This window comes from Sturnira hondurensis, unplaced genomic scaffold (assembly GCF_014824575.4).
Source record: "Sturnira hondurensis isolate 20B ecotype Veracruz unplaced genomic scaffold, ASM1482457v3 Scaffold0016284, whole genome shotgun sequence".
Taxonomy (NCBI): Eukaryota; Metazoa; Chordata; class Mammalia; order Chiroptera; family Phyllostomidae; genus Sturnira; species Sturnira hondurensis.
Genome location: NW_028088915.1, coordinates 322,799 through 348,358, shown reverse-complemented (window position 1 = coordinate 348,358; position 25,560 = coordinate 322,799). Strand labels below are relative to the sequence as shown.

General features: G+C 35.7%; 1 protein-coding gene and 1 pseudogene across 6 annotated transcripts in view; both read right to left on the bottom strand.

Annotated features, from left to right (window-relative positions):
* The window catches only part of TASOR2 (transcription activation suppressor family member 2), a 78,191-nt gene that overhangs the window by 51,253 nt on the left and 1,378 nt on the right, over positions 1-25,560 (bottom strand). For 3 of the 6 annotated variants that reach the window (XM_037065899.1, XM_037065903.1, XM_037065902.1), the window contains exons 2-7: positions 23,963-24,090; positions 16,535-16,729; positions 8,873-9,006; positions 5,363-5,508; positions 4,971-5,066; positions 1,827-1,899 (exon numbers count right to left, since the gene is read on the bottom strand). In XM_037065899.1, the coding sequence (XP_036921794.1) occupies positions 1,827-1,899; positions 4,971-5,066; positions 5,363-5,508; positions 8,873-9,006; positions 16,535-16,539 (454 nt within the window). In that variant the 5' untranslated portion in view covers positions 16,540-16,729; positions 23,963-24,090. Of the gene's footprint in view, positions 1-1,826; positions 1,900-4,970; positions 5,093-5,362; positions 5,509-8,872; positions 9,007-16,534; positions 16,730-23,962; positions 24,091-25,560 lie in introns of those variants that run through there. The other 3 variants (XM_037065901.1, XM_037065900.1, XM_037065904.1) reach the window with 3 other exon arrangements.
* On the bottom strand, positions 17,596-17,748 carry LOC119000855 (uncharacterized; annotated as a pseudogene).

The following is a 25,560-nucleotide window of genomic DNA, read 5'->3' as shown; positions in this document are numbered from 1 at the left end:
AAAGCTTTCATTTAGAATGGAAGGGCAGGTAAAGTGCTTCTCAGATAAGATCAAATTTAAGGAGTTCATCATCACCAAGTCTTTATTATATGAAATGTTAAAGGGACTTATCTAAGAAAAAGAAGATAAAAATATGAACAGTGAAAGGACAGCAAACTCAGTTATTAACAACCACACCTAAAACAAAAGCAAACCAAGAGGACAGCTAGATCAGAAGCAGAACCATAGAAATGGAAATCACATGGAGAGTTAGCAACAGGGGAGTAGGGGGAGGAGGAGAAGGGGGAGAAGGTACAGAGAATAAGTAGCATAGACGGTAAGTAGAAAATAGATGGGGGGAGGGCAAGAATACTATGGGAAATATAGAACCTAAACAACTTGTGACACATGGACATAAACTAAAGGGGGGGAATGGTGGGGGAAAGGGTGTGCAGGGTGGAGGGGAATGAAGGGGGGGAAATGAGACAACTATAATGGCATAGTCAATAAAATATATTAAAAAGAAAAAAGTCACAAAAATCATATATGACTCCATTTATATGCACTATTTGGAACAGGCAAATCCATAGAGGCAAGAAGTAGAGTACTGACTACTGGGCTAAAAGGTATTGGGGAATGGGGAGTGCTAACAGGTACAGGATTTCTTAGGATGATAAAAATAGTCTAAAACTGATGTGCTGCTGGCTGCACAATTCTGCAAATATACTAAAAAACATAGAATTGTACGTGTAAAATGCATGAATTGTCTGGTATGTGAATTTTACCTCAAAAGGGGTATTTTAAAAAAGGGTAGCAGGAATCTAGCCACGAAGCTCAATTTTTCTCAATCTTCATCTCCAAATTCTATAGCACCCAACATAGCTAAATATCCCTCCATAGATCCTCCGGTTTTCTATAAAACTATTTCCTGATTCTTTATTCACTGAACTGCTCTTTGCTCTTCCTTCTACACCTCCCTCTATCCCTACCCCCTGGTGTAGAACTACACAAAAGTCCGGTTCTTTGCCATCTTTTCCCTTCTATATTGACCATGTAATAGTATGTTTGGCTTCAACTAACACCACCTCCCCACCCTGACCCCCAATCTTGATTCCTAATTCCTTTTCCAATTAATTTTACCACCACTAGGGTATCTTCCAGAAATACTTCTGAAAATCTCATTATTTCTCAAATTTAACTCACGAAAGTAGTAGAGTTCATTTACTAAGCGTTTACTAGGTTTGCACTGTGCTCACCATTTTACAGAGTCTGACATATCCTCATAACAAATATAAAAGATAATTTTATCTGTTTTACAAATGACAAAACTGAAGTTTAAGGAAATTTAGTGATAATACATATACTTAACCATAAAATTACCTGTCTCTTTTATTGGCTTGCCTATTGATATCCTCTCCTGTGTCTCTTTTCTACCAGCAATATCACTGCAGTGTAAGTTTAAATCCTTATCTTTGATTATTTCCTTTCTCTTAGTCCTCACATTCCATAGTTGCCAAGTTTGGTCAGTTCTATCTGTTCTCTATTCCTATTGTCATTATGATGAAGTAGAAGAGAGCCTCGCTAACCCTGGATGTCTATAATAATCTCTTGGCATCAAAAGACACCTTCAGTATCTGCTCTAGTCCAACCAACCTTTGAAAAACAGTTCTGATTGTGTAGCTTCTATTGGAAGACCTTAAGTGTTAGGCTCAAAGCTCATTTATATTTTAAAGTTCTGATCCTAAAGATTATTCATCATTAATGAAACTGGCTTTTAATATGGGTATCTTAATGAAATAAACCATAACTTGCTTCATCGTGTAAAATAAGAGATTCTTTTTTCTTACCTTTTGCTGGGTCACCCAGAGTGGTAATAGCACTGCTGCCAATACAGAGTCCACGCTGACAGACCAATTTTGCCTTTAAACAAAATAGAGTACTTTGCTTATCATGTAAGTCTTGGGAGAGGTAATGAAATAACACCATAATCTACAGGTCTTCAAATAAATGCAGAATTTTTACTATATATATATGTGTGTGTGTGTGTATATATATATATATACACACAGCACAAAGCAAGATTATATAAAGCAACTACATTTGGTTAATAGTTCAAAGTTTTTCATGAAATTTACCATTTCTGTTAACAAAAATATCACCTATTTTTTAGAGAGAATCAAAATAAATCAAAATAAATAGGATCACAGATAAATCCTCTCTTAAAGGTATCCTTTTCAAATAAAGCTTTGGAAATGTGTTATTCCCAAATGTGTTTTTGTAGTATGAATCTACAGCGTATCTTATTTGGAAGCAGATGATTAAGCCAATAAATAAACTTTTCCGATATTACTATCTTTGTTATATACTAATATTGAACATTCTTTAAGCAAATCTACTCTTGTTCTTTAAAAATTATTAACCCAACCAGGAGATTTCCAGCCAAGATGGAGGCACTGGTGGAAACCCTGTACCTTCTCACACAACCAAATTTAAGGACAACAAAGATTTAGAAACAAAAACACAATGAAAACAGACAGAAAATTGAACTATACCGAAGTTTGAAAACAACGAACCATTCATACAGCCCGGTAAGAGGGGCAGAGTCAGGAGCTGGTGGAGAGGGGTCGAGGCAGAAAAAAGCAGCTGGACAAACCCAGGTGAGCAGGCGGCGGTTGGCAGATCCCAGGCATGGGGTGGCAACAGGCAGACCCAGTGAGGGCGCAAGGTGGCAGGCTGCCCACGGTCACACATCCACACTCAGATAAACCAGGCAAGGGAATGAGCAGTTGAGAGAGACTGCACAATCCAGGGCCCCAGTGACAGGAATTAAAGCCTAAAAGCACCAATTGGAGAAACTTTCGGGGGTTAAGGTGCCAGGAGAGGCTCCCAGCCTCACGGGAGAATTTAATGGAGAGACCCACAGGGTCCTAGAACGTACACAAGCCCACACACCCGGGAACCAGTACCAGAGGGGCCCAATTTGCTTGTGGGAAGCAGCAGACGGGACCAAAATCTGAGAGCGAGCAGAACAAATGCCATTGCTCCCTCTCTGACCCCACCCCCACACACAGCGTCATAACCCAGCCACTGGGTTGACCCACCCTGGTGAACACCTAAGGCTCTGTCCCTCATACATAACAAGCACAAACAGACCAAAACATTATGGCTCAAGAAGAACAGCTCAAAGTCCCAGAGCTAGTACTTCTAAGCTAGCAAGAGATAGCCAACTTATCGGATGCACAGCACAAAACACTGGTGATCAGGATGCTCACAGAACTGGTTGATTTTAGTCACAAATTAGAGGAACAAATGAAGGCTACATACACTAAGTGAAATGAAGCAAAATGCACAGGGAACCAATAATGATGGAAACAAATCTGGGACTAAAATCAATCAAGTAGACCAGAAGAAAGAAAGAAAGAAATGACCAAACAGAAAAGAATGAAGAAACAAGAATTCAAAAAATTGAGGAGAGGCTTAACATCTTTAAACAGTACAAATCCAAATTATAGGGGTACTCCAGGACATCTTTAAACAGTCCAACATCCAAATTATAGGGGTACCAGAAGGGGAAGAGGAACAGCAACAAGTGGAAAACTTATTTGAACAAATAATAAAGGAGAACTTCCCCAAGCTGGCAAAGGCAGTAGACTTCCAGGAAATCCAGGAAGCTCAGAAAGTCCCAAAGAAGTTGGACCCAAGAAGGAACACACCAAGGCACATCATATTAGCCAAGATTAAAATGAAGGAGAATTCTAGAAGCAGCAAGAGATAAGGGGACAGTCACCTACAAAGGAGTTCCCATCAGATTATCAGCTGATTTCTCAAAAGAGACCTTACAGGCAAGAAGGGGCTGGAAAGAAGTAGTCCAAGTCAGGAAATCCAAAGACCTACAGCCAAGATTGCTCTATCCAGCAAAGCTTTCATTTACAAAGCACAGATAAAGTGCTTCCCAGATAAGGTCAAGTTCAAGGAGTTCATCATCACCAAGTCTTTATTATATGAAATGTTAAAGGGTCTTATCTAAGAAAAAGATAAAAATATGAGCAGTGAAAAGACAGCAAACTCACAGTTATTAACAACCACACCTAAGACAAAAGCAAACCAAGAGGACAGCTAGATCAGGAGCAGAACAACAGAAATGGAGATCACAAGGAGGGTTAGCAACAGGGGAATGGGAGGCTGAGAAGGGGGGAGAAGGTACAGAGAATAAGTAGCATAGACGGTATGTAGAAAATAAATGGGGGGGTGCAGAATAGTATGGGAAATGTAGAAGCTGAAGAACTTGAGATACATGGACATGAACTAAAGGGGGGAATGGTGGGGGAGGGGTGTGCAGGGTAGAGGGAATGAAGGGGGGCAAATCAGACAAGTGTAATTGCATAATCAATAAAATATATTTTTTTTAAATTATGAACTCAACCAAAACGTTACCTTTGAATTGTGTTGAAACTGTATCTAGGTGCCAAACACACCTTTGGAAACATATCCTGCACATAGTTTCCTTCTTGCACAAGTCAGATACAAGCAACAATATGGTTGTTTATGAAACAATTTCAAGTCCTGGTAACTAGAAGGCTGAAAATGTTCATCTTACCCCCTAAACTATGTCATTTAAACTTGAAAAACTTCCATAAAGAAGAGAAAGTATCTTGTAAATAATGATGGAATGGAGAAACATCCATTCATTCCATTAAAAGGCATTACTGACACCTAAGAAACATGCATTAATCCAAATCTCACCATGAGATTACAAATGTATCTAAAACTAAAAAGGACCTACAAAAAGTTGTAGAAATCAAATCTCTTTCATAACTAGCTTTCACATTGGCATTTACATTGTCAACAAACTAAGTAACAAAAAAAGGCAGATGAACTGGTAATTTTACAATACTTGCATAACTAAAACACCAATATTTAAGTTTAATGATAAATCATTAATGGTATGTATTAATTCACAAAATTCATGTTATACAACCTAATTCCCTTACCTGATTTTCAGTTTCAAACAGAAGAAACCCGTAAGTTTCTTGAAGTTCTTCCTGAGTATAGTTACTTGCTTTTTTTTCTTGGTAAAAAGTTTTATACTGTATACAAAGAGAATAAACAAATGCTATAAATATGTTATTTTGCCTTGCAAGTTAATTTTCAGAAATGTATCATCTGAATTTCACCTGCTAAAAAAACTAATAAAATTTATTATTTTTCTATTGTCCAGAATAAATATATTATCATTACCTTCCAAGTGACTGTTTCCAAGGATCTTTTATCTAATCTGAAAAGTAATAGCTTATAAGAACTGGGCTAATAAACTGTAAATAATGGTTCGTTAAAATTAAAAACAAAACTAACACACAGACATAGTGTGTACCAAACACCTCACCTCATTTAAGAAAATGTCATTTTTCACCAAAGTCACTTGACTGTACTGAAAACCATGCTCAGATGCAGAGTCCAAGTACGAAGTATGGAGAATTGATATTGCCCTCTGGAAGACAGAGTCTGAACTCAAGGACACTGTCTCAAAAACTGTAAAACACAAACAAAAATAATGCGACTATTTAAGATAACCAAAGGATGAGGTTAAAATTGGTACACTAAATATCACTGAAACTTCATCTATTTTTTTCCTGTATAACTAAGACTTTCACAATATGTTTTTGCTATCATATCTATATTATCTTAACTTAGAAGACCTCTCATGTGAAGAAAATAATGTAAATGAATTATGATTTAGAGGGAATTACTTTCAATACAAGAGGAGATGTAGTCTGCCGGATCCCTTACGGCTTGTGGTTTAAAGCTGGGTGCTGAAACGGCAACTGGTAAAAGCAGATGTGTCTGTACTGTCAAGTTGATGGCCAGCAATCATTCAGACCAATGTTTCTCATCTTTATGATTTTTAAAATTTATGCCATATTTTGATAAATTCACTCTTCCCATCTTCTGATCAAATCCCCAAGTCAGTCTGTTAAAAGTTTTTTTAAGGGGCGTGTGTACTCAGCGAACATATCAGAAATCATTGCTATCTTTGGGGTTTCTCACTCATTTAGATATGTCTATTGAACTTTACTTCTTATAGTTTGTATTGTAAAATTGCTTTTTTTGTCTTTACAAAAAAGAAACTTTATTTTTTAAAAGTACTTTTTTCAAACCATACCCATGTGCTACCTCACATTATTCTGATATGCCCTTTATTCCCATGAGAGGTATGTTTCCTAATTGAGAATTGCTGACTGAATCCAATAATTCTCTTGATGTTGAGCCTTTGTGCCGTTTGATTTTACAACTCTTCAGCAAGAACCAAGCCTAATGAATTCTCATGACGTTTAACCATTTGATTTGTTTACTCCCTTCTATTTTTATCCTCTCTACTTTAACAAGGAAGGGGAGGGTGTAGAAACTGATAATTGATATATAATAAAGAGAATGAAAGGATTTATATATCACTGTATGTTTTACTCATACAATACAAATAAGTACATTTAATACGGCTTCCTACTCTTACCAGAACACTGCAAGGTAAAATTTTAAAAGGTTAAAGAAAAAAAACATTATTTAAAATTAATTTATGAAAAACAGGTAAGAAAAAAGAAACTAGACTTTCACAGAAATGAAAATAAACATTTCAGTGAAATTAATCTGGGCTAAACCGTCTTAACACTTCAATTATAAAGGTAGCTTAAAATGCTTTAATAAACAAAAATTCCCCTTATTGATAATGAAAGATTATAAATAGCAAGGAAAGAAAGGAGGACGAAATACTTAAAAATATTTTCAAGCAGTATATTGGATTCATTACAATTTTGTTTTACTTTTTTTTAGTTTCACTTTCTCATTCAATATCAGTATACCGGTGCTGTACAAAATAAAGATATTCTAAAGAGATTAAAATAGCAAAACACCTGTGGTAATCAAAATTATAGCTTTTGGTAACTACGTTACTCAAAACAAACTGGGAGGCCTATGCCTTTGCCAACTCATCTTACAAATAATCTGCAGTTAGCTCAAATACAAATCAGGATTCTTTAAAAAGTTTTTATAGAACATCTTTGTATTTAATATTTTTAAAAAGGAAATGTGATATTAAAAATGTAAGTATATTCTGAGCCTCAATATTTGAGAAATATATTGCTGATGGTAATAGAAACAAAAGTTATCACAGCTTTGAAAAGCAACCTTCTGTGATTATCAACTTCTCTAAATTCCACAAGATATTAATAGGTGAGGGCAGGTTTTATGTTTTAGAAGCACTAAATACTACATATATCCCTATTTCTGAGTGTCAATGTACAATAAACCTAAAACTGTGAAAGTAGTAAAATTAAAAAAAAAAACTACCATACTGTTTCCCTAATATGTGTGGTCACAGAACACTTTATACCAGTGTGTAGAAAACTGTTTCCAATAAAGCTATTAATAATAATAATGATTTAAAATAAACAAAGAGAATCCTGGCCAGTGTGGCTCAGTTGGTTGGAGAGTTGTTCTGAAAACTGAAAGTCACAGGTTCAATTCCTGGTCAGGACAAATGCATGGGTTGCAGTCCCAGTCAGAGCATGTGCAAGAGGCAATTGATTGATGTTTCTCTCTCACATAGCTGTTTCTCTCCCTCCCATCCCTTCTCTCTAAAATCAATAAGCATGTCCTTGGGTGAGGATTTAAAAAAAAAAGAAAAAAAAATAAAAATAAACAAGGAGAAACAAGTAGGAAATTACTATGTGCACATATATTTTTATTTCTAAAACTATTTCTTTATGGTTAAAAATGCTTTCCTTTTAGGTCAGCATCCTCCAAATAGCAATATATTTATAAGAGTAGTCATTTTACTGTTAGAAGGAAATTGTATCAAAAGCCAAGTTGTTGGAAAACCAGAGTAAAATTTGAATCTTTCATGACTTTATATTAAATTACTTCAATTATACTCTCAGGAACATAAACCAACAATATCTGCCATTAAAGGTCCTTATTAATGTTCCCTATAGACAGACTGCAAACTACATCTGTCTACATATACTTTATCTAGTCTAAGCAGGCCATTTGATAGTTGTTGAAGGAATAGCCGATTCCTTAATTATCTAGTCCTAAAATATATTACCTTTACTTTTAAGATATTAAAGAAATTACCAGTTTAAGATAGAGCATCATTTGGCAGGACCTAACAAAAACTTAAATGCGCACAACGAATAACCACTCTATTTCTTGAGATCTACTCCTCAGAAATCCAAGCATAAGAGCACATGATATATACAAGAGTGTTCCATGCACCAGCATTCTTAAGAGCAAAAACAAAGATAACCTAAATTGCTAGCAAAAGGGAAACTGCTGCATTGAATCTACTAGGATAAATCTGCCTATAGTGACATATAAAGTTATCTTTTACATACTACAGAGTAAATAACATGCATTATATCATGTCATTTTGGTTAAGAAAATACATTACAAATTATGTGTTTAAAAGTATACAGATACAAACCTAGAAAAAGAGGAAACCAAATTGTTAACAGTGTTTAAACCAGTGATTACTGAAATTGCAAAGTGGATAAAAGGGGAACTTACACTGTGTACTTTATACATATTACTACAATTTAGGTTTTTCCTATATAAGCATGTATTACTTTTATTTAAAGTATTTTAATTCAGAATCAAGTAAAATGAATCATAATTTCAAAAAATACAAATAGGGAAACGTGACAATTTTTTCTGTTGCAATTTGAAAACTGAATCACTTATCACTTATGGACTAATGATTATAAGAACTTTGTAGCTATTGGAAAGTATAATTTTTTAAAAGTCCTCTAATTTAATATAATCAAAATTAAAATTTTAAAAGTTTTATTGGTGTACTTTGAATTCATTAGTAGTGACTTACTGCATTTAGTTTAATACCCACTCTTTTCTGATATGAACCCTGTCTTGGTCTTCTCTAAGGGAGAATGTAGCTGGGAGGGTGGTCTTAATTCATTTTCACCAAGTATACCCCCAGAATTCTTGACACAGTTCTGTTCTCTGTTAATGTCATAAATGCTAAAATGAAAAAAAAAAATTCAATCATAAAGTGAGTAGTTGTATTTACAGCATATCTACTATATAAACAAATGTTTACTGAGCATCTAATTTGCATTAGGTACTACTCTATGTTTACCCCATTTGACAATTCTACAAAATTAAGAACTAAATTTGCTCTGTAAGCAGTGACACAAAAAAAGGAAATGCCTTTCCTCCAGTATATTTTTAAAAAATATATTGACATTTTGTCCACAGAATTGAATTATGCTAATAGGAATCTCATTTGCCTCACTGGAGTATTCAGCTTCAGTCTGGACTTGCGCCCTCTAACACTACTGTGTAGGTTTGTGACTACTACTGACCACCTTTGTGATCGTGCTGGGGAATGCTGAGATACAACACTGACCAATAGATGTTCAACACAATCCCAGTTTGTGGAAACTGATGATCTGATTCTAAAACTTATGTGGGAATTCAAAGGACTTATAACAGCCAAAATAATTTTGGAAAAGAAGAACCAAGCTGAGAAACTCATCACGTGATTTCCAGAATTACTACAAAGCTAAAGTAGTCAAGACTGTCATGTTGATGTAAAGATAGTATCTACAGATCAATAAAACAGAATAGAGAACTAAGACGCTGATTTTCAGCAACAATGCCAATATAATTCCATATGAAAAAGCCTCTTTACAACAAACTGTGCTATAACAACCAAAAATGAAAAAATCCACAAACCCCAACCCCTAACTAAAAATATAAAATTCAACTGAAAATGAATCACAGACTTAATATAAAAGCTAAAACTGTTTCTAAAAAGGATCATAGAAAAAAAACCCTTCTTGATGGTGGAGTATGTAAAGATTTCTAAAGGCACAAAAACCAGTTACCATAAAAGAAAAGCTGAGACATTAGAGTTTACACACATTAAAACTTTCTGATCTTCAAAAAATATCATTAAGAAGTGGAAAATATTTGAGAAGGACTTGTGTCCAAAATATATAAAGAACTCTTAGACATACTTCACAGAAGACATAAAAAAGCACACAGGAAAATGGCAAACATTAGTTGTCAGAGAAGTGCTAACTAAAATAATAAAATAGTACTCACCCACTAGAATGACTAAAATTAAAAAGACAGAAAATACTAAGTATTGATAAGGATGACGAACAACTTGAACTCTCATACATTCCTGATAGAAATATGAAGTTATATAGTAACAGGGAAAATAGTTTTGCAATTAAACATACCCTTACCACATTGCCCAGAAATTCTATTCCTAGGTAGTAACCCAAGAGAAATGAAACATATATCTGTACGTGCATGTTCTGTATATGAATGTTCAGGGCAGCATTATTCATAGTAGGCTACAACTAGAAATGACCTAAATGTTTATCAGTAGGTGAGTGGCTAAACAAACTATGGTACATTCATGTACTATATATGTAATCAGCAATAAAAAAGAAAAACTTGATACATGCATGAACCTCAAAAACATTAAACTAGGCAAAATAAGTCAGACCTAAAAGAGTACACACTGCAGGATTCCGTTTATATGAAATTCTAGAATAAAACTAATCTGTAGTGGTAAAAATCATACCAGTGGTTGCCTGGGGTAGGGGACAGAAATATAAAAACAAACTACGAGTCAGGCAGGCACAACAGAACTTTCTGGAGTCTCCCTGAACTACATACTTAAAATGTGTTCAAGTACTAAATATTGATTCTATACAGAACACAATCTCTGACTAAAATCCACTAAAATTACAATGCAACCATGAAAAATTAATCTCAAGAGCCCACCTTCGGAATTGAAGAAAAACCTTTAAAAAAAATCAATGAACTAAAGAGTGAGTCCAACAACTTAAAAAATAGAGAAACAGTAAATTCAAAGAAAATAAGGGAAGGAAATAAATAATAAAATCTGAAATAAAAAGAAGAAAAAAACCAGAGTGCAGGGACAAAAAAAAGGTTATTTGAAAAAATAATGTATCATCAAATTATTATTCTTTTAAAGATTTTAGAGGGAGAAAGAGATGGAGAGAAACATCAATGTGTGGCTGCCTCTCCTGCGCCCCCTACTGGGAACCTGTTCCACAACCCGGGCATGTGCCCTGACATGAATTGAACCAGTGACCCTTTGGTTCACAGGCTGGCACTCAATCCACTGAGCCACACCAGCCAGGGCTTATAAGATTATTTTCTAAAAAGGCACATAAAACATGAGAAATAAAAAGGGCTGTGATTTATACATACAAAATGAAAAATAATAGAAATAATTATATGACAGAATGTGATTTGATAACATGAAAGAATTCCCTAGAATACAATTTATCAAAACCTACCTAAGAAAATTAGGAAACCAGAATATACCTATCAATGTTAAGTGACTGAAAACAGTTGTTTAATTGCTATAGCCATTTAAGTGTCAGGCCCAGAAGTTTTTCAAAATAAAAATTTTTCTCAGGAACAGGAAACAGAAAAATCTTATTATTTTATAAGGCTAGCCTAATCTTGATAGAGACACTAGAAAAGAACAGCTGACCCAGCAATTCCACTACTGGGTTTTTATCCAAAGAAAATGAAATCACTAATTAGAAATCATATATGTACCCCCATATTCACTGCAGCATTATTTACAGTAGCTAAGATATGGAAGCAACCTAGGTATCCAATGATAGATGAGTGGATAAGAGGTGATATATATATATATATATATATATATGCACAATGGAAGAGTACACAGCAATAAAAAAATGAAATCTTATTTGCGACAAAATGGATGATGACCTAGGCAAGGGTGTCCACCCTTTTGGCGTCTCTCTAGGCCAGACTGGAAGAAGAAAGTTATCTTGGGCCACACTCTACACAGGCAAACACAAACACTGATGAGCAAAAAAAAAGGTATTAAGTAAATTTACAATTTTGTGTTGGCCTGCATTCAAAATCATCTTGGGCTGCTATGGGCTGCAGGTTGGACGCCCAAGTTCTAGAGTGTATTATGGTAAGTGAAGTAAGTCAGGTAGAGAAAGAGAAATACTCTATAGTTTCACTTATATTTGGAATCTTAAAATAAAACAAAATAAGTACAGTCACATAGAAACAGAGGCCAAAGGAATAGTTGCCGGAAGAGAGGAGGTGAAAAGGGGAAGGACAGATAATTAACTAGAATTAGTGGGGTAATCAATCATACTGTGCAGTATAAAAATGTTGAATCACTTATATTGTACACCTGAAACTAATATAACCAATACAAGATTATAGACTTAAATTGAAGTCTATAATCTTGTATACTTTAATATACAAGTATTTAATATAAAGTATATTAAATTAAAAAATTAATTTATAAAGTATGAGCCCTGGCTGGATGGCTCAGTTGGTTGGGGGATTGTCTCATACCCCCAAAAGTTGCAGGCCTGATTTCTGGTCAGGACACATACATACCTGGGTTTCAGATTCAATCCCTGGTAAGGATGTATATGGGAGCAACTGATTGATATTTCCCTTACATTGATGTTTCTCTCTCTCTCTCTTTCCTCCACCTCTCCTCTCTCTCTCAATTCTCTCTAAAAGTGAGTATGTCCTTTGGGTAAGGATTAAAAATATGAAGTATAAAAAAGAAAATTTTAAAGTAATGTCACCAGCAAAAAGATACTGTAACATAAAAAGTACTTCCTTTAAAGTTAGAAAGACAGTGATCTCTAGTAATACCTTCTAATTAATTCTAGGTTTTTAGTAGTCAATCCTTGACTGAAATTTCCCTTCTTATTTACTGATCAACTAGTTTGTCTTCCAGGTGTTTCCTCAAGAAACACTTATATAAAAAAGACCTGAAGCTCTGAATGTTCAAAATGACCCACCAATAGTTATACCCAAAGGCCAGCTTGGCAGGACCAAAAAACCTTGGCTCATTTTCCTTGAATATCTTGAACGTGGTTCAGCAGTTTTCTGATGTTGTGTTCTGCCACCAACTTGCTTTTCTTTCCTTTACAATATGATCTTTTGCCAGTCCAAAATTTTTTACCAGGATGTCCCAGTGTTGAGCCAGTTTTCCTTGGAACATGATGTACCCTTCATTAGGCAGATTCAAATATGTGTGTGTGTGTATTTTATTACAGGGTTTTGATATTCTTCTTCAGGTACTCCAGTTTAGCATGTTTTGGAACTCTTCTGGCTGTCTCCCATATCATTATCTAATTGTTTGCTTTTTAAAAATATATTTTTATTTCTCATGTCTTTTTTGTTTTTAAAACTATGGCAAAATACACATAGGATTTCATTTCTACTTTTATGTCTTCCATATGTATCTCATCATTTATTCTCTGTTTCTAAAAGGGTTTAATCTTTTTCTTCCCTTTCTTTTCTGTTCTGGCAGTTCCCATTTCACATCTTCCTGCTGTCCGGCTGCCTCTTTCTTGAATTCTTATATTTCTGCTTTGTGGTCTTTCTTCGTAAGTTCTATGCTTCATTAGTTTATTTTAACATACATAATTAACATAGTATGCTAATACTATGTAATATTCACCTATTTAAAGTGTACAATTCAACAGCTTTTAGTATATTCAGAGTTATGCAACTATTACCATTGTCATTTTTAGAACCTTCATCCCCTGCCCCAAACCCCTGTATCATTTAGCTCTCCTCCTCACCCCTCACTACTCCCTAGCACTGGGCCTACATCACTACTAATTTACTTTGTCTCTAAAGGCTTGCCTATACTAGACCATTACATATAAATGGAATCACACAATATGTGGTCTTTGTGACTAGCTTCTTTCTCTTAGAATGTTTTCAAGGTTCATTCATATTGTAGTATGTACTTCATTCCTTTTTATGGCCAAGTAATATTTTATTTTATGGATAAACCATATTTTACTTATCTAATCATCAACTGATAGACATTTGGGTTGTTTCTACTTTGGAACTATTATGAATAATGCTGCTAGGAATATTTGTGTACAAGTTTTTAGGTGGGCATGTTTTCATTTCTCTTAGGTATATATGAGGTCCGTCCGGGAAAGGTCCAGCCACTGTTAATATAGCAAGACTAGTTTGTGCAACATCAATGTAACCTGGCAGCCAAGGAGAGGACTGGACTGCACAACTGAACAATGACAACTTCAGTGTACTAGTCAGTGGGGGTGGTAGACACCACTGAGTGAACACCTGTACTGTGTAGCTGTCGCACACAAAATACTGAGCGAGTAGCAAAATAAATCTGCATCAGATTTTGCATTAAGCTTGAACATTCCTCTGTGGAAACTACTCAGATACAGACGGCCACAGCTATGGGCAACTGGTGACTGGCAGCTTCATCATAATGCACCTGCTCATGCATCACGCCTCAGGCAGACTGTTTTGGTGAAACATCAAATCACCCAGGTAACTCAGCCCCTCTACAGCCCAGATTTGGTGCCCTGTGACTTCTGGCTTTTCCCAAAACTAAAATCACCTTTGAAAGGGAAGAGATTTCAGACTGCTGATGCGATCAGGAAAACACAATGGGGTTGTTGCTGGTGATTGGGAGAACTGTGTGAGGGCTCAAAGTGCCTATTTTGAAGGGGACTGAGGCATCATTGTCCTTGGTGTGATATTTCTTGTATCTTATATCTTCCTTAATAATTGTCTCTTTTACATATTACATGGCTGGATACCTTGTGGATAGACCATATATATAAATTTTTGTTGCTATACAGTATTTTTTCACTTATGCATTAGTATTTTTGCCATACGTGATCTTAAGAAAAAAATTAAGATGTTTCCAAATAAAAGAAATCTGTTCAACACAGAAAAATGTCCTGTCATAAATTGACTCAGGGAAAGAAAAGCATTTGTGTATTTCTCTGTGTGCAAACTACATGTGTGTGTCTTAAAGAATATACACCACAATTTAAACAATAGTCATCTTGCCCTGGCCAGGTACTCAGTTGATTGATGCACCATCCCATACACTGTAAGGTTGTGGGTTCGATTTCCAGTCAGGGCACCTATCTATGTTGCAGGTTCGATCCCCAGTTGAGGTGCATATGGAAGGCAACTAACTGATGTCTGTCTGTCTGTCTGTCTGTCTCAAATCAGTAAGCATGTCCTTGGGTAAGGATTACAAAAATAAATACATAAATAATAATCATCTTCTGCACAACACTTATCAATATCTGATATTTTTGTTCAGCTGATTATCCTCCCACCACCAGATTAACAACTTCATAAATACAGGAATCTGTCCTTTTTCATACTGTATCTCCAGTGCCCAGAGTAGTGTCTAGTACACAATAAAATTTCAATGAACATTTATGTAATGAATGAATGAATTCATTTTCCTGATCATTTCTCTACTTAAAATCCTGAAGTGGCTTCTTTTTGCCCTCAGATGCAATGCACACTCCTGCCTCAGCCATGTAAAATCTAGCCGTTGCTAACAAAGTTACTATTAAGTCCTAGCTACTCTGATCTTTCCAATTCAAGCTCTTTCATCTCTTCAGGTCTTTGTACTGGTTATTTCTTGACTGGAATGCACTTTCTCCCATTTTGTCAATGGCTTAATTCCTTCTCTTCCGTTAGTGTAATCTAGAAGTTACCCTTCAGATAAACCTCTGATCACATAAGCTGGTGTTTTCTTAAAAGCACTTACTTACAATTACTTTATCAGTTTACTTTTTGGAAGGTCTATCTTCCCCACTAGAATGTAAAGTCCATAGAGGTAAATACTTTGTCTTATTCATCAAAGTCCCCCAGTGTCCAGCAGAGCGCCTAGCACCACAGCAGGTGAGTATAAGTAATTTTTCTAACATTTTTACAGCTTTATGTATTATCATCTGAAATGCCACATAAGCATAAAATATAACCTGGGGGAAGTAAAGTTATTTTAATTTTGGAAAACAAGATCTCCTGTAGTCCTAAGTAACAGCAAGTTAGTTTACTAAATGAAGACAAAGTAGAGGAAACAAATGGAAATAGTACTTCCCATAAGCCAAGATAGTAATAAAGAGACCCATAAAACAAAGTGTCCCCATTAAAAAACAGAAAATACTATACAATGAGAAATCTATGATTTTCATAAACATTTGAAAATGTTTACCATATACAAGTTTTAGAGTTTTCTAATGTCAAGATAATCACGTGCATAAAGAGTAAAACCCAAGATACTCCTTGTTGTTATGTCAAGTGCAAAGCCCATTTGGAATCAGTTTTAAATTTCAAAAGATGATCTAAAATACTGTTAAGTCTACACACACAGAAACGCTGGAAGAAGTGATGCCATCTCTCTAGCAGCTCGCAAGGGTTTCCCCACTACCACACTCACAGAATCCAATGAGTTAGGAGCAAAGATACTGGGTAAATCCTTAAGTACCATACAACCGTGTGTGGGGTGTGGCCCCATCAAAGTTACTCCCTAAAGCCCCCTAGACAGAGTTGGACACTTAATGTGTCCCTTCTACCAGTCTCCTCTGTACCCTGTGCTCTAGTGGGCAACTCACAGGCAGTGTAGGTGCCCTAGGCATCAGAGGGGAGCCAGAGTTGGGGGTGGGGGCCCAGTGGCCCTCCTTACCTCATGGTGTGTGGGGGAGGGGGCTGTGCCAATGCCCCGAAGGCCGCCTCCCGCCAGCGAAGGCCGGTGGGGCCAGCACCGCACAGGCACGCGGAGGCACGTGGAGGCACGCGGTGGCGCCTTTTAAAACACAACGGTGGCTGCGGGCCGCGAGCAAGCGCGTGCAGGGGGGTTTCGTGGAAGCTGGAACGTGGTCTGAGGGTAGGAAAAACAAGCAGAGTGACTTTGGTCCTCTGTTTTTTAAGTCCTCTAATACCCAAAAGTGGACTTTTAAAAAAATTTATATTTTTTTAGTGTTTAGAGAAAAGGGGGTGGGGGTGGGGAGAAAAAGAAGGGGAAAAGCATCTATAGGTTGCCATAACGCAAGCATGTGCTCTAACCAGGAATCCAACCAGCGACTTTTTGCTCAGAGGAAGTACAACTAACTGAGCCACACCAGTTAAAGGAAGGTGGAAGGTTTTATTTTACAACAATTGCTCCAAGCTTCAATTTCTCAGAGGGACTGGTCTGCAGGCAACCACTAACAAGGGTCAGACTGTAAATCCCAGACCTACTTGGAAATCCATGTCTTTTCACTTCAGGTGACCCCAAATTATTCTAACTCATTGCCCTATTAAGCTTTCCCATTATCTTCTAGTAAACTCACCAGATGTCATGGAATTTGTTGTATAATTTACAAAAACAGAAGGCTTATTGAATATCACTTTGGATATCCCATAGATTCCCCAAGAGATGCTGGTGTCACCAGCACAAAGGGTCGTGACAGGGGTGCTAATCCCTCCCACTAAGCAAAGCAGTCCTAATAAAACTCACTAAAAATAAAACTGAATGGGGAATGGAGGGAATGAAGTTATTTGGTTGTCACCTAAGGGCATCTTTACTTTTGACTCAAGTTTTAACCAAATAAGCTAAGACATTCATTCACTTGCATTTACTGAACTGCACTTGCATTTGCATGAGAAAATCTAATCAGGAGAGTGTGAGGAATCATTACTGCTACTGTGTTTTACATACAGAAAACAGGAACGTCTGAATTCACAAAGCAAATTACTAAAATACATACAGAATCATATAAATTAATTATGTGCTGTTTAAAAATAAATTCGCTTTGGGTATTTACTATATCCAATGGGACGAAAATTACCTTTTTCAATTAGCAATAATCGCACCTCGGATAAACCTCATTGGCTACGATACTGCCACTGTGCAAAGCTTAAAAAATTGCCTTTTTTAAAAATATATTTTGAGGGGATTATATCCATTGTACAAAAATTAGTTATATATCAGTTATCAGTAATATGATGCTTTCAATTAACTGTGACCTTCTTACTTGTAGATTTAATATTCCATTTTGGAAGACTGTTTTAACCTTCTCAAAATACAATCCAACTGCAAAAAGTATTTTTGCATATCAAACAGAGATGCTTTTAATCTTGTTTCTGTCAAATTTAATTTTCGTTTTTGCAATGCTGTATAAAAAGTCAACAGTTCCTTTGGAGATCACACATTCTGTATTCAAAATTATGTACATTTTAGTAGAATCACTTTAAAGTTTATACGGTAACATTTTTAGACATCTTTGTAAAGTAACTTCTGGATCCTCATCAAACTTGGTTTATTAATTTGTGCTTTAACATTAAACTATCAGTCTGCAATGAAATAGCTGCACTAATGTATTTGTTACAAAGATATTCAGTAGTTTTGTCCCTGTTACAAAAAAATCCTAAGAACAAATTTCTCTCCCAATTACATTTTAAGACATGCTTTGGATTCTTTTAATTATTACATATGACAAAAGAACAAGTGACATCCAATCCATGGCATAATGAAGAACAGGCCTGTGCACTTAAGAAGGCTCACAGAGAAGTAGGGGATAACGGCAAAACTGGTGCTTAGACTGGTCAAGTCAGGCTTCATGAGTTGGGGTTTTGAAAATTCTTTCTCCTAATGGGGGAGCAGGTGTACGCAAGGTACAAACAGAGTCTATTTTACCATGTCAAAGAGGGCAGTGAGTCTTCACACAGAATGTCAGCCAGGGATTTTGTTCTCCAATTAAGTGTCATTAAAGTATTAAGGGGAAATAGAAAGTATGCCCCAGATACATTTCTAACAATAAAAATAGTAATTTTAGACTTCTGGCCAAGATGGAGGCGTAGGTGGAAACACTGTCCCTCCTCGCACAATCAAGTTTAAAGACAACAAGTTTTTAGTAACAAAAACGCAACCAAAACACACAAAATTGAACTGTATGGAAGTCTGACAACAACAAACCATTCAGCCAGACGGTTAAGAGGGGCGGAGCCAGCAGCTGGCGGAGCGGGTCGTGCAGGAAAAAGTAACCAGACCGACCCAGGCACACAGGAGGCGGTTGGCAGATCCCAGGAATGGGGTGACAACAGGTGGACCCAGTGGGGGCACAAGGCAACTGGCTGACCAGTCATACATTCTTGCGCAGATAAACCAGACAAAAAAGCGAGCAGTGAGAAAGATTGTGCAGGCCACGGCCCCAGCAACAGGAATTAAAGCCTAAAAACACCAACTGGAAACTTGGTGGGGTCAAGGTGCCGGGAGAAGCAAAGTGTCAAGTTTCCAACTGGAAACTTGCTCCCAGCTCCCAGTTTGTTGGAGAGACCCACAGGGTCCTGGAGGGTGCACAGGCCCACACACTTGGGAGCTGGCACCAGGGTGACCCGGTTTGCTTATGGGAAGCAGCAGAGGAGAGCAAAATCCGAAAGTGAGCAGAACAAACGCCATTCCCCCTCTCTGACCCCGCCCCCCACATATAGCATCACAACCTAGCCACTGGGTTGACCCACCCTGGTGAACACCTAAGGCTCCGCCTCTCATACATAACAAGCACAAACAGACCAAAACATTATGGGGCTCAAGAAGAACATCTCAAAGCCCCAGAGCCAACAGTTCTAAGGGACCAAGAGACAGCCAACCTATCAGATGCACAGTTCAAAATACTGCTGATCAGGATGCTCACAGAACTGGGTGGCTCTGGTCACAAATTAGAGGAACAAATGAAGGCTAAACTAATTGAAATGAAGGGAAATGCACAGGAAACCAGTAGTGATGAAAAGGAAACTGGGACTCAAATCAAGGGAATGGACCAGAAAGAAAAAAAATGACCAAACAAAAAAGAATGAAGAAACAAGAATTCAAAAAAATGAGGAGAGGCTTAGGAACCTCCAGGACATCTTTAAATAGTCCAACATCCAAATTATAGGGGTACCAGAAGGGGAAGAGGAACAGCCATGAGTGGAAAACTCATTTGAACAAATAATAAAGGAGAACTTCCCCAAGCTGGCAAAGGAAATAGACTTTCAGGAAATCCAGGAAGCTCAGAAAGTCCCAAAGAAGTTGGACCCAAGAAGGAACACACCAAGGCACATAATCATTACATCAGCCGAGATTAAAATGAAGGAGAGAATCCTAGAAGCAGCAAGAGATAAGGGGACAGTCACCTACAAAGGAGTACCCATCAGACTGTCAGATGATTTCTCAAAAGAGACCTTACAGGCAAGAAGACCTTTCATGACTTGACCTTACAGCCAAGTCATGAAATCCAAAGGCCTACAGCCAAGATTGCTCTATCCAGCAAAGCTTTCATTTACAATGGAAGGGCAGATAAAATGCTTTACAGATAAGGTCAAATTCAAGGAGTTCATCATCACCAAGCCCTAATTATATGAAATGTTAAAGGGACTTATGTAAGAAAAAGAAGATGAAAAATATGAACAGTAAAAGGACAGCAAACTCACAGTTATTAACAATCACACCTAAAACTAAAGCAAACCAAGAGGACAGCTAGATCAGGAGCAGAACCATAGAAATGGAGATCATAATGAGGGTTAGCAACGGGGGAGTGGGAGGAGGAAAAGGGAGGAAAAGGGAGGAAAAGGGAGGAAAAGGGGGGAGAAGGTACAGAGAATAAGTAGCATAGACAGTGGGTAGAAAATAGGTAAGGGGGAGGGCAAGAATAGTATGGGAAATATAGAATCTAAAGAACTTGTGACACATGGACATAAACTAAAGTGGGGGGAATGGTGGGGGAGGGGGTGTGCAGGGTGGAGGGGAATGAAGGGGGAAAATGGGACAACTGTAATGGCACAATCAATACAATATATTTTAAAAAATAAAAATTAAAAAAATAAATAGAAATAGTAATTTTAAAAAGAGAAGCCCAATTTAAAAACAAAAACAACCTGGTGAGCACCTGATATAATCAATAGAAACAAAGGTTGGTTCTTTTGAAATACATTAGTCTCTTAACAAATATAATGAAGATAAACTAAAAAGTTAAATATTGGAAACAAAAAGGAGTAACTACAAATACAGGGAAAATATTCCTAAAATTATTAAATTATCATATATACCAGTAAGTATGAAAACTATAAAGATATAATTTATCAACACTGGTCTAAATCTAAGAAACATTTGGATAAACCAATTGTGATGAACAAACAGAAAGAGTAATCATAGTCCTACCCCTTCTCCCAAAAAAGACAAATCCTAGAGTTTTATTATCAAGTTTCACTTTTCACTTATCATATCATCAAAAATCCACAAGTTTGTAATTCATTCTGTTGGGGAAGCTATAGGAAATGAAGTGAAATACCAGCAGAAAAATACCAGAAAGCAAAATACCAGCAGAAACATATACTACATCATTTAGCAAAGATTTGTTTATACATTAAAATAGATAAATCAATAGAATATAAAAATTATGAATAGCCAATGAACATACTTCAAAACACCTTCAATTTACAGAGTTAAGAAGCCAAATAATCCCAAGCAAGATAAATAAGGTATGTGTTTCTGTGAGTCATCAGAAAGCCAAGGACAAAAAGAAAAAAGCCAGAGAAAAAGATACTGAGAGACTGACAGGTGACTTTTCAATAGCAATAATGAAAACTAAAAGAGAGAAGAATGAGACCTTCAATGTACTAGAAGAAAATGACTGCCTAACTAAACTGCTATATTCAACAAAACTATCTCCCATAAATGACAATGAAACAGGAATTTTCAGGTAAAGTGAGAGAGTTCATCACAAAAATTAAGAGTTCATCATCAATAAAAGCCATCCCACGGATTTTCTTTAAGCAGAAGGAAAATGGCCCTGGATGGATGGTCTGAAATATAAAAGAAGCTATGACTAATACAGAAAGCAGTAAAAAAAAATGCGGGAAATGTACACAAGCAATGACTGTAAAACACAATAATTCTAAACAGGTCACCCTTTCATGGGTAAGATATGTTCTTTTAAGTTAAGTATATGATAGTTAACACTTGAATCATGACGAGGTTGAATGAAATTAAACTTCTAAGGTTCTTATATTGTATAAGAGAAAGGTAAAAAATATTGGTTATTTTTAGATTTTGAAACAAAGATGCATGACTTCTAAAATTATCATAAAAAGAAAAAAGTACAGAATCTCCAAACTAGTATATGAGAAAAATGGAATAACAAAAATATTAAGTCAACATTTAAAAAATAATCAGACACAGAAAAGAAATATATAGAACAATCAAGACAAAGAGAAAGCACAAAATAAGAGCAATTATAGTTAATGTAAATAGGTTATATGTCCCAGCTAAAACTGTTTTAAAATTGCATCAAAAAATTCCAACAGGTGCTCTTTAAGAGACATATCTAAAACATACAATTGTGTATGACTCTACAGCTATCTCAACCAACCAATTTTTTGATTTTTAATTTATTAACAAAAATACTTGATAGTCACATGAACAAGTATAAAGGACACATGGACGTTAACTAAGGTGGGGGGTGGAAATGGGAGGGAGGTGGGGAGCACTGTGCAGGGGGCCGGCAGGGCTGGGAATATAAGACAGAAAACTGTACTTGAAGAAGAACTAAATAAAAATAAAAAATAAAAAAAATATTTGATAGAGATAACCATAAAACCAAAAAATTCATTGTAAAGATAATTCTAACTGGTAAGCTACAGGCAAAAAGAATAAACAGAAAGGGGGGAGGGGAGACAGGAACAAAATATTCAATATCAGAAATAAGGGAGACATGCTTCAGACAATAACGATAGTAAGAAGGCACTTTTAATTACTGTGATAATATTAAAACTTTAGACAATATGGACAGTCATAGAAAAATCTTAGTAGAACTGACAAATTTTTTAAAAAAATCTGAGTAATCCTGTAACCATTATATTTTATATCAACTAGCCAAAAATCTGCCACTAGCAAAACTTCAGACTCAAGTGGATTCAATGGTAAATTCTACCACAACTGGTTATCCATGAGAGAATAAAGTTCAATTATATTTATATTCCAAACTATACATAAATAACAATTCCAAGTATACAGACATAAATGAAATTAAAATCAAGAACTTTTGCTTATTGTAACAAACATACAAAAAATACCACAAAAAAAGAAAAGGTATGTGCAACCAACTTCTAATTACACAGCTGAGACCAAATCTTCTTCATATACTTCAACCAAAACAATATACTGCAAGACTGAACGCAGAAGCAGATAAGAGACTGCAGTCACTACTGATGTTTGCAAAAAAGTAAAACAAAGCTATCTTTGTCACTAATTTTTTTTGTTTTGAAGAATAGTTATTTTTCACTAAAAATGTTATTACATTAAGGTGTAATAGGTTCATTATTATTTTTAGAGGTACCAACACATATAGGATTTATAGTATTTATAGGTATCAATAAATATGTATTATCTTTACTGGTATATATAATAAATATGCCAATAGATGGCATATATATTTTAAATTGGCCATTTTCAATGCCTACGATATAATCCACATAAACAAAAGTTCTTTGGGGTCCTCAATAATTTTTGAAAGTGTGAAGTAGTTGTGAGACTGAAAAATTTCTGAATTGCTGAAATACAAGCACATGCTTCAACAGGGATGAATCTCAGGAACATGTTTAATACAAGTAATTCACAGACTATATCATAGGATTCTATTTAAATAAATACAAAAACAGGTGAAAATAAACAATATAAAACTGTAAAGAAAAATAAGAGGGTAATTAACACAAAATTCAAAATGAACATGGTGATGCAGCAGGGAGTATTTTGCTTCTGGGGAGAGGCACACACTAAAGGCTTCTAAAGTACTGTACTTTGTTGCATATAATGTACTCCTGTGTATAATGCACACCCATAGCTTTGTGTGCATTATACACGTGATTATTATTCCTACGGTACATAATCATTATGCACATGTACAACATGCATCCTTATTTTTCCCTAAAAAATTTGGGTAAAAAAGTGAGAATTACACATGGCACAATATGATATTTGCAATGTTCTATGAAGAGCACATAGAACTCTAAAAAACGTACATATACGTTTTTTACAGTACACATAAATGGCATATTTTACAACAGATACTGTAATAGAAGAAACAAAGAGACATACCTATTCTCCTAGAAGGAAAAACTCAAAAGACTGTCTCTTCTCAAATTAGTCTATAAATTCAAAGCAATCACAAATAATATCCCAACAAGATATTCTATAGATCTTCAAAAGTTGATTCTAAATTTCATCTGGAAGAAAAACACAAAAGAGCTCAAAGCTTTTTTCAAAAAAAAAAAAGTGCCAAAATATATTATAAAGCTATAATAATCAAAACAGTATGGCAATAGATTAAATGGTTCAAAGAAGAGTTCAGAACCACCTTCCTCACCAAAATAAACAAGCAAAAAATATGATCTGGCCAAAAATGTTTAACTTTCTGGTTACCCAAGTAAGATAAAAATTAAAATGAGATATTTTCAATTATTAGAAAATTAGTAAGATATTAAAGAAATAATGTTATCATCCATTGCTGGCTAGCAGGAAGATTTTTTAAAAAACACCTTTTGAGAGAGTAAATATAAAAGGGTACAATCATTGGAGGGCAAGTTAACAGTATTATTATCCAGCATTCTCTAAGGAATCATTTCTACAGAAATACTACCACGAGCATATGAAGCATGGTTTATTTATATTAGTAAAAATTATAATCACTGTAGCATCATTAGTTATACAGGGGAAACCTTGAAAATAAAAATCCATTCATGGAGAAATGAAAGCTCATTCAATAAATAGATGCCTTATCTATTTAATTATTCTAGATAGATATACTACATTTATTTACCAAATTACTGTGTCTCAGGCACGTTTTTAGGTCACAGGAATTTTAATTCAATTAAGCAACTGTGTTTGGATTACAGGAGATGCTCACAATACAGCTCTTTTTAAAAACACCTGATAACACTTGGCAAATGTTCTGAAAACACAGAATTTTTCAAACACTGTTCTTTGTCATCCCTACAATATTTCTGTAAAAACAGTGACTTTTAATTAATTTTTCTCTGGTTTGAGTGAATTATTTACTTATGTACTGATCATATTGTACAGTGCTATCTAGTTCTAGAGGGTGGTTTTTCAACACGGGAGTATTCTTACACTATCAAGGAATATCTGCTTTATTATGAACCTTCTGAGTAAGCTTACTTCCAATCTCAGATCCAATAATATTACGTATAATATATATGCCCTTTTCTTTTTAATGGTTTTTCAGGGGAACATTTTGGGCTCTTAGAGTGCTAATATTACTACAACACCATAACCTTGTACAGCACTTAAATTTAGAATATACTTTTACGAGCTCTAATTTTACCTTACAGGGAGAATAAAGAAGGGTCAGGGCGGTCTACAAGAATTTTTGGATTTCAAGTAGACAAATAGTGATTGAATAAAACTTGAAGATTTTCAAAGGCATCTTCCTCAAATTTTGAGGTTAACTTGCAAGTTATCCCACAAAATGCGGCTTGGTGCCACACTCAAAACAGCTGGGTTGCGGGTACCAACCTAGCATGACATTTCTTTTGCGCTACTTCAGTTGTTCACTAAATAACTTTCCCTATGAATAGATCTCTTCCTTTAATACCTAGGGAAGGAAGGAAGGAAGGAAGGAAGGGAGGGAGGGAGGGAGGGAGGGAGGGAGGGAGCGTGGGTTGGTTCGGTATTGA